Source organism: Hemibagrus wyckioides, linkage group LG29 (genome assembly GCF_019097595.1).
Source record: "Hemibagrus wyckioides isolate EC202008001 linkage group LG29, SWU_Hwy_1.0, whole genome shotgun sequence".
Lineage (NCBI taxonomy): Eukaryota > Metazoa > Chordata > Actinopteri > Siluriformes > Bagridae > Hemibagrus > Hemibagrus wyckioides.
The window spans coordinates 8,545,801-8,555,808 of NC_080738.1; the positions used below are offsets into that span (position 1 = coordinate 8,545,801).

At 39.4% G+C, this 10,008-nt stretch overlaps 2 protein-coding genes across 2 annotated transcripts in view; both read right to left on the reverse strand.

The window, feature by feature from the left end:
• The window catches only part of rfc1 (replication factor C (activator 1) 1), a 37,804-nt gene extending 34,585 nt beyond the window's left edge, over positions 1-3,219 (reverse strand). Inside the window, exons 1-4 of the mRNA XM_058384818.1 lie at positions 3,085-3,219; positions 2,129-2,224; positions 1,738-1,804; positions 796-891 (exon numbers count right to left, since the gene is read on the reverse strand). Of these exons, the coding sequence (XP_058240801.1) occupies positions 796-891; positions 1,738-1,804; positions 2,129-2,224; positions 3,085-3,087 (262 nt within the window). The 5' untranslated portion in view covers positions 3,088-3,219. The remainder of the gene's footprint in view (positions 1-795; positions 892-1,737; positions 1,805-2,128; positions 2,225-3,084) is intronic.
• Positions 3,220-5,703: 2,484 nt separating this feature from the next.
• rpl9 (ribosomal protein L9) lies at positions 5,704-9,762 on the reverse strand. The gene is made up of 7 exons (XM_058385063.1): positions 9,602-9,762; positions 7,913-8,028; positions 7,691-7,786; positions 7,445-7,577; positions 6,967-7,047; positions 6,343-6,459; positions 5,704-5,866 (listed from the first exon to the last, which is right to left on the reverse strand). The coding sequence occupies exons 1-6, from the start codon at positions 9,645-9,647 to the stop codon at positions 6,353-6,355; spliced, it is 579 nt and encodes a 192-aa protein (XP_058241046.1). The 5' UTR covers positions 9,648-9,762; the 3' UTR covers positions 5,704-5,866; positions 6,343-6,352.
• Positions 9,763-10,008: the final 246 nt, after the last annotated feature.

The following is a 10,008-nucleotide window of genomic DNA, read 5'->3' on the forward strand; positions in this document are numbered from 1 at the left end:
TGCCTGGAAGTCTGGAAAACACAGACATCACCAGAAGCAGGGTTGTCGATGTTTCGGATCGTGAGCACTTCCTTCTCTTCTCCTTACTCTTCTCATTCAGTCATTCTGCTACAAGCTGGTCTTTGTCTCGTCTTTCAGTTGGATGTTGCTTCAGATTTATTTTTTGATGTTTTTGGCAAAGTCTACTCCTCTTGTTTTTGAGGCTTCCATCTTGCCCTGTGTGTGCGCTCTGGTGAAGTCTTTACTGACTTGATTGTTTCTTGATCTGGCCACCTGTCTGTAAAGTGGGTTTTTCATCCACCACAGACGATTTTTCTGACATCTTCTGGGTGACTTTTGTTACTCCTGAGCTCATTAACTGTTGATTTGGAGACACCTAATGTTTTTGCAACCTCCCTGATGGGTGAGTTTTGGTTTTTCAGCCTAATTAAGACTTACTTCAATGCCAGTGATGGATTTTTGGACTTAATATAGAGAGTAAACAGCAAACAGCAATAAATTCTGCTCCTGAACTCTGCACCTTTTATCTACTTGAAGTAAAATAAATAGAGGAAATAAACATCTGGCCATGGAACAGCTGAACAGCCAGTCGTCCCTTAAAGAGAGACGCTGCAGTTCCTACAACATTCACTTGATTTGGATGAAAAATAAAATAAAATTTTTTTTCAAAAACCCTCATATTCATTATCCTGTGTTAGATTGCTAAAAGAACGATAACTTGTCCAAATATTTACGGCGGCAACTATATAAATGTGAACCGCTATGACAACATACTCCACCTAGCACATCCCTCACCTGAATCCGACACGTACGTCACAGGATCTTTCTTCTCAGACGATGAAGGCTTCTCTTTAGGGCTTTTCTTTCCAATCTTCTCCTCTTCCTCCTCATCTGCCAGATAAAACAGAGAGACAGAAACAGACATGATGCCTTTAAAATACAACAAGGAAGGACTACAGAAAGCCTGTGATATTAATCATTGCTTCCAGATATGTGACACAGTGAGACTTCATACAAAATAGATGTTTTTTGGTACTCGTTGATACTTATGAGAATAAGTAACCATTTATTAAAGAATTAGAGGCATAGCATTTTATTTAGCTCTGTTTATTGGTGCCAGAAGTGCTTAAGTCACGTGACCTGGAACAGGATGACTGTATCAGAGCCTACACAATACACAATCTCACTTTTTGCCCACAGATATGAAGGAAAATTATTTATTATCACACTCTTCGACCCAGATAATGAGGAGGTTCCCTTTTGAGACGCTCAGGGTTTCTTCCTCATATCATTTTTCCTCACCACCTCTATCTTGCTCATTAGAGAGAAATTCATAACGAATATTTATATCCGGAATTTCTATAATATATATTTTTGTAAAGCAGCTTTGTGGCTTTATATCCATTGTTAAAAGAAATATTCAAATAAAATTTCAATAAACCAATATCAATATGGATGCACCACTAATGTGGGGGGTGCTGGTAGCTCAAGTGGTTAGGGCTCTAACCAGAAGGTCAGGGTTCAAGCCCAAGCACAGCCAAACTGCCACTGCAGGACCTTAAGCAAGGCCCCCAACCCACCTTGCTCCAGGGGTGCAGCATGGCTGACCCTGCACTCTGACCCCAACTCTCCAAGGATGCACTAATGCACTAATGTATATGTGACAAATAAAGACAGCTTAACGTCACCCATACTTAACGTCTATAGCCAAGATTGAATAAGAAATCCGAATTTCACCTGAATCAGCGATGACCCTCTTCTTCCGTTTACCTGCTCGTTTTTCCTCCAATCTGGAGCTTGTAGCCTGAAAGAAGAGAAGAGAAGAGAAGAGAAGAGAAGAGAAGAGAAGAGAAGAGAAGAGAAGAGAAGAGAAGAGAAGAGAAGAGAAGACGAGATGAGACAAGAAGATATGAGGAGAAGGGAAGAGAAAAGATGAGATGAGAGAAGACAAGACAAGAAGAGATGAGATGAGGAGAGAGAAAAGAGGAGAACAGACAAGAAGAAATGAAGAGAAGAGAAGAGAAGAGAAGAGAAGAGAAGAGAAGAGAAGAGAAGAGAAGAGATCATCATTTCTGATAGATCATCGCTGCAAGAACCAAGTTTACTTTTCTAGAGAATCAACCCGAACCTTGGAAGCGGGTTTCTTTTTATTCTTCGGCTCATCATCAGTGCTGCTGCTGCCTCCGCCATGGCCAGGCTTCGGGGCGAAGAATCTACGTATATCCTGCCACAGGAACAGGGGTGCAACAGATTATTTCTACCTCAGGTCAAAACCAGAGAATCAGTTTACGTTCTCATCATAAGTGTGAATGACATTCCAATAGACACGATATGATTAATAACACAAAAATAATTACACAGAAACTCCATATCAGGATCAGTATCTTTATTTTCCACCTAGTTCACCATTACAGCAGACTCCACACTCAGTGTAACGGAGTTTAAGAGGAAATCGGTTGAAACTGCAGTTAAATTAGAACTGAAGTTTTAAAGAAAACAAACATACAAAAGAAAATAACAGGTCATATTTATTGTTTTCTGCGAGTTTCTGCAAATGAAACGCTTCTCTACATCTTACAGCTAATCTCATCATGCTGGGCTCATGTGCTCGATTAAAGCAGCTAGCTCTGGTTAGCCAACTCCTCGTGAACTTGGCACAAACTGAGCTTTAATTTAAGTGCATCAATAACACAATCACTTCCAGGCTTTAATATAATAACCTGCTTTTTAAAATATAAATAATGATATAAAGAGAGTGGTTCAGTTTGTAAACTTTGACACTTTAAACTTGACGTTAGCCTGTTGTGTTTTGTATTTAACTGGCTGCATTACAAATCCCCTCTCGATGACTATGTAGTGCTCACTGTGTAGCCCGGAAGCCATTCTGTCATTCCCTGAGAAGTGCACCTGAATAGGGAACACTGGGCGGTTTGAAGTACGGCCAGTAAAAGTTGCTGTTAGCTACACGGGTGCAGATTCTGCTTTTATACTCCGAAACTACACCCATACGCCACAATGCACAGTTGTGCATTTCGGCTACAAGGTCCACGTTTAAGCTGTTAAAAGATGAATAAAATAACTCACCATTTTCAACAGCTGTCATTAACTTTTTTGTTGTTATTTGCAGCAAAAGTGCGTAGGGATACAGCTTACAGTCTTTGGCGCCAAGAGTGATACTTTCTGGCGCGGCGTGATGACGCAAAGGGGGCGGGGCTCCACCAGAACTGCAAGGAGGGGAGAAAATCAAAAAAAGTTAAAATTTCTTTCTGTAAATATTAATAAATAATCAGCTGAATAGATAGATAGATAGATAGATAGATAGATAGATAGATAGATAGACAGACAGACAGATAGATAGATAGATAGATAGACAAACAGACAGACAGACAGACAGACAGACAGATAGATAGATAGATAGATAGATAGATAGATAGACAGATAGACAGACAGACAGACAGAAAGACAGATAGATAGCTAGATAGATAGATAGATAGACATACTGACAGATAGATAGATAGATAGATAGATAGATAGATAGATAGATAGATAGATAGATAGATAGACAAACAGACAGACAGACAGACAGACAGACAGATAGATAGATAGATAGATAGATAGACAGACAGACAGACAGACAGACAGATAGATAGATAGATAGATAGATAGATAGATAGATATACTGACAGATAGATAGATAGATAGATAGATAGATAGATAGATAGATAGACAGATAGATAGATAGATAGATAGATAGATAGACAAACAGACAGACAGACAGATAGATAGACAGACAGATAGATAGATAGATAGATAGATAGATAGATAGATAGATAGATAGATAGATAGATAGACATACTGACAGATAGATAGACAGACAGATAGATAGATAGATAGATAGATAGATAGACATACTGACAGATAGATAGATAGACAGACAGACAGATAGATAGATAGATAGATAGATAGATAGATAGATAGATAGATAGATAGATAGATAGACATACTGACAGATAGATAGATAGATAGATAGATAGATAGATAGATAGATAGATAGATAGATAGATAGATAGACAGACAGACAGATAGATAGATAGATAGATAGATAGATAGATAGATAGATAGATAGATAGACATACTGACAGATAGATAGATAGATAGATAGATAGATAGATAGATAGATAGATAGACATACTGACAGATAGACAGATAGATAGATAGACAGACAGACAGACAGATAGATAGATAGATAGATAGATAGATAGATAGATAGATAGACATACTGACAGATAGACAGATAGATAGATAGACAGACAGACAGACAGACAGATAGATAGATAGATAGATAGATAGATAGATAGATAGATAGATAGACATACTGACAGACAGACATACTGACAGATAGACAGACAGACAGACAGACATACTGACAGATAGACAGACAGACAGACAGATAGATAGACATACAGACAGACATACTGACAGATAGACAGACAGACAGACATACTGACAGATAGATATTTCTTTTTTATTATACAGCAGTCATAACTGTAGTGTGGGAGGTTGGCTGAGCATTAGTTGAGTATTGGTTAAGTATTAGTAATTATTGTACAATCATTCCACTAATACAGAAAGGTGATTATGTATTTTGCAGCCATTCATTTCCAAACATTCAGCAGTGCAAACTTGCCCTAGGTATAATTAGATAGACTGACTTTGCTTGTTTCGAATAACCTGGAGACGATGTCTAAGAGAAGAGTAAGAGAAGAGAGGATAAAGGAACATGAGTGATTGTGAGGTTGTGACACAACTGACTGTACATAACTGCAGAAAGGACATTTGTTCATATCACACTCTCTGATGTCACCCAAATGAGGAGGAGGTTCCCTTTTGAGTCTGGTTCCTCTCAAGGTTTCTTCCTCACCACAGTCCCCTCAGGCTTGCTCACTAGGGATGATTTTATCTAACATTAATCTAGTTCTTTTTGCACCATGTTTTCCATTTCTTATGTTCTGTAAAGCTGCTTTGAGACAAAGTTCATTGTTAAAAGTGCTATACAAGTAAAACTGATTGACAATTATTTAATTTCTTAGTTGTTTTAATTCCAGCTATGACTATTTGAAGCTGAAAAGTTGTAGTCAACATTTACATTAGGATACTTCTTCCCACCTTAAACCTGTCAGTACTTTGACCAGAACTAGGAGATACATATGGCAGAGATCTAATGTTATACTGAAAAAAATAAACCTGCAAAAACCATATAAAATGTCATGTCCTCTATATACACTACTAACACCTCTAATAAAAGGTCAACTTAAATTTACACTACCCAACAGTTCTACAATTTCAAACCCTTAAGAGGTCTTGAGCTAAGAAAACATTTAAAGGTTGTATTAGATCCATACACGATCAGAAATACCATGCACTTTAGAGGCTCCAATGACAAGACCAATGACCACATAACATGAGCTTTACGCAGCGTTATAGGCAACCTAAGGACACGAGCAGAGCTTTACATCAGCTCTGAAGTAATTTGGTCATTTAAAATAATGATCTAAAGCAAAGCAAATATGCCATAAAATCCCAAACATTAAATCTGAGCCTGACTATCACCACTAGCCACTAAATCCCAGATGAAGATATAGTAAATCTTAAAACCCTAAAATTGCAGATTTCCTTTAATTTGAACACAAGCAACGTCAAATATTGGTGGTGAAAAAAGGATGTTTATTGACAGATTTTACAAGGACCAATGTTGCTTAATCATCAGGCTGCTCCACCACAGTGGTCTTCTCAGAGACATAAATCCCATCGAGAAATTTCCGGATGTCTTTCTTCCGTACAGCAGTGGCCTGCTGGATTAGTGCAGCTAAAGAAAGAAAAACAAATGTAAATGTACTTGACAAAGTAGTAAGGGGGAAAAAAATGACTCAGGAACCTGTTTAAAATGAATCAAACACCATCATACAGACAAAAGCACATTGCAGTCTAAATTAACAAGCAGCTAGATAAAAGGTAATGCTGTCCTGATGAACAGACATGCAACATGCACAGGTGTTAGAGCTGGAAGTAACAGTGGTGTTAGATTAAAAAGAAATAAATAATCCCAAGATGCAGACAAAAGCATCATCAATTAAATAAAAATGGTGATTAATACTGCAAGGCAAAAATCACACTGGTAAATTTAAAACCTAACGTAAAGGCACATTTTCGAAAGACAAATGAAGAGCAAGAGACAATGCAAGTGGACCCAGGTGGAAGAAAAATCAGCAGTATGGAAATTCAGAAAGCGATGCAGAGAGAGAGAGACGTGTCCCTCCAGTCAGACAACGGGCCGCCTCTAACCTCATGTCCTCTACGACTCTGGCTCCACTACTGTCCCCTTCTCGGAGACATAGATACCGTCCAGGAACTTTCGGATATCCTTATTTTTGACTGTGGTTGCCTGCTGGATGAGGGCCGCTGGAAGAAGAGACACTAAGGTGGTGAGGGTCATGCGCACACACAAGCTGGGGTCACAAATACAAGATACTGGGTTTATAAACGAGGTAAAAGGGATCAGGAGCTAAATCTGATAAGACTGTTTGGAGACAGGTTTAGTAAAAAGGTGCATTATTCTACATGGCTTTCATTTGTTTAGATCTGGAAAGACTTCAGCACTGATGGAGTAAGTTGAAAAGCTGGAGGGAAATAAAAACCTTTGGAATTTGAATTAATTTCCCAGGGCAGACTGTAACCAGGAATCAAACACACAGGCTTCAACATTTCTGCAAGCTTAGTTCTGTCTAAATTCTGCACAACATAAAACCCTTAAAACTTTAACGCTCCAGATGCTGATCGTCTCGACGTGGTTGAATAATACTGTACAGATTCCAAAGATCTCCTTGTAGAGAATTAATACTGATTTCTTTTGTACAATTTTATAAACCATGTTGCTTTTTGAATATAAGTGAATGGGTAGAGCCTCACCAGAGTTGGACACCAGCTCAATATCGTTACCCTCCAGTACCAGCTCGTCTTTCTGGGCAGCGGAGAGAGCGCAGTTCACACCTAAAGACATTCAGGGATACAATTAGAGTCCTTCATAGTTTCCACAAGAAACTTGGCCATCACTAATTAGCTTGTATTGGTGAAAAACCCAGCACATTACATACATAACAGGATAAAAAGCTTTGCACAATTACATGCACATACGGCCAGACAATACAAGCCATCAAGAAGATTCAGAAAGTGTTTTAAACCAGTCTTTCACTGAAATAAGAGGCTCTTTAAAAAAAAACAGAAACCACAAGAATAGCGAGAGAGAACTACTTCTAGAGCAGTCCTGTTTGTTTAGAGGATTTTAACCATGTACTCTTGATCTGAGCACCAGAACAAACCCACTAATGTGGATGTGGCACAGCCTGGTGGTCAGAATGCAGCCTTCAGCTTAACAGAACACACACACCTGCCCTCATGCGCACACGGCGGATGTATTTCTCCCCCAGGAAGTTTCTGATCTCCACCAGAGAGCCACTCTCCTGAATCACCACGTTAATGGGGAAATGGGCGTACACAGATCGCATCTTGTATCTGAAACCCTACAAAACAGAGCAAACACAGCTCGTCAGTGAGAGAACAAACTGAAGACCTAAAAGTATTGCTTAAACAAAAGAAAAAAAGAAAGAAATTCTACACATGGTGTAAAACTTACCAGAGTGACCCCCTTGATCATGTTCTGAACATGGCTGCAGATGGTTCTGACTGTGGCCAGCTCCTTCCTGTTACCCCACCATTTATCCACACGCAACTACAAACACATCACATGCTTCTTATTGAGACTTGTGCATTCTTTAGGCCAGGAGCTTGTTTTCACAATAACTCTGAAGCACAAAACCATCATATAAGTACGAGATCACACAGAGATGCTCATTACCTTCTTCTGTTTCTTGCCGAGCAGCCGAAGCTCCAGGTTGATGTGGTTGAACTCACGGCGCAGGACACCACGAGGTCCCTTCACGGTGATAGTGCGGCCTTTCAGCGTCACGTCGACTGTAGGGATTAGAACAGAAAATGACAAGTTAGCATACTCGAGAACAATTCCTCAATGTAGTTCATTTTAAACCAGCTTTTTTAAATACGAGTTCTACTATAACCCCACAACTCCGGACAAAATCTCAGCTACAGGACTGAGGACAACTGGGGTTACCAGAAGCCAGAAGAATCGTGACAACAGCCACCTGAATAACAAACAGTCCAAGTTTCAACAGGAAATTCAGAAATAAACAACTGAACGTCAATGTAGGCTTATGGGACAATTTATACATGATTTGCCTTGCAGATAAAATCCACCAAACCTACTGTATGCTGGACTTGTTTGCAGATAAGCTTGTACGTTTCATTGAAAATATTTCACACTAGTAATTGCCTCTAGAGACATTAATTAGGTATGTTTAAATGCAGGCATATTGACCAACCTGAATGAATTAAAATCCCAGACTGAGAAAATGTTCTGTACGTAGCCCCATAGAGCCAGACTGACTAAAAGCAGGAGGTCTGAACTCCATCACCTTTTACTGACAAAGGAGGGCATCTGACTGACATGAAACCATTTCAAAGCTCATTTTGTTAAGCATCACGTTAGAGGCGTGAACATCTGATGTAAATCTGAGGTCCCTCCAAAAACAAACCAGAGTGCATCCATTGAGCGTTCCTTTCAATACGTCATACAATTGAATGAGTCTAAACTGTGAACTTCACATCATTTGGATTAAGCTGATCCTCATAAGCACTCAGCATCAGAGGTAAACAAGACTGCTTCCTTCTTCCATGAGGGAAGTTAAGAGTCACGCATAGACATGTCTCCTAGAAATCTGAATCCAACCGCTGCTTGGCCACTTTTAAACTCCTGAAGCGTTTCCAATTGCGTGTGCTGTATGCATCGGTTTGTGGGTGTGAGGTCTGAAGCTGAGACTAATATGTACCCTGCAATATGCTTCAAATATTAGTTTCCATGTGCATTACATATTCTAAAGAAATCTTCGGCACAAGCGCAGGTGTAGACACTCACCACTGCACTGTGTACATGCACAAGCTTCTTAATCCCACTACGAAACTATTCAGATCCCGAAGTTTTCCCTTCTTACTGGATTATTTCAGATCTTCACCAGCCCCCTTAAACCTGATTGAAATTTCGTTTGGATTGAACGAGGTGTTTACATTAAGGCATATCAATCTAATTACAACCGAATTATTTGATTTGACTCACCCAATTTAAGTAGTAATTGCAATTAAGCCATAATTAGAGAAGTGAGGGGGGTCACTCAGGTCAACTGTTTAGGTGAACTTTACACTTGATCACTGCACAAAACACAGAATTTAAATGCCTACTGTGGTTGAACTTGCAGTATCATCATCTCACACAATCACCTTTTAGTATAAATATAGGATCAAGTTGCTGATTTGAAGGACAACGCTTAAATATTACGAATAAACCACAATGTTTAACCCCAATTCATGTCAAGCCTGGTGTCCAGGAGAAGTCCTGCTCCATCACCCCACATGTTTAACACCAGTTTAGAAGAGTCAAAGCTGTCTGAAAGCTCAACATGGAAGGGTCACATACCGCTGTCAGGGATGTCCACCGTCTGGGTACTGAGAATGGTCTTCATTCTGAGGACAGAAAACAAAAAGCAGGCCAGAATTTAGTCAAATCCTCCTGAGTGAGACTCCATGAACCCAACACAGCCATTACACAGATAACTCAGTAGTTAACTAGTTAACCAACCACTGTAGCTCGCGCACTACTCATTTTTGTTTCTCGAGACTTCAAGAAGTTAGTCTAAGTTCTATTCGAGACAGTTTTCTGTATAAAACGCTATATTATACTGGCAAAGAGAACAACATGGCCTACATGCTAACCGCTAACAATCACAAACCCGGCTCGCTAATCAAACATCTTTATCCAAGCTGAACGCGAACACAGCGCTAAAATACGAACAGACATCAACAAAAGGGACATTTAGGCAGAGC

What these genes read in the sequence shown, in the direction of transcription:
- rpl9 (XM_058385063.1), bottom strand. Translation starts at nt 9,647, where the DNA reads ATGAAGACCATTCTCAGTACCCAGACGGTGGACATCCCTGACAGCG. An exon ending in TCGGCAAGAAACAGAAGAAG is followed by an intron (nt 7,787 to 7,912) that starts GTAATGAGCATC and finishes ATGTGTTTGTAG; the next exon opens with TTGCGTGTGGATAAATGGTG. An exon ending in TGATCAAGGGGGTCACTCTG is followed by an intron (nt 7,578 to 7,690) that starts GTAAGTTTTACA and finishes TCTGTTTTGTAG; the next exon opens with GGTTTCAGATACAAGATGCG.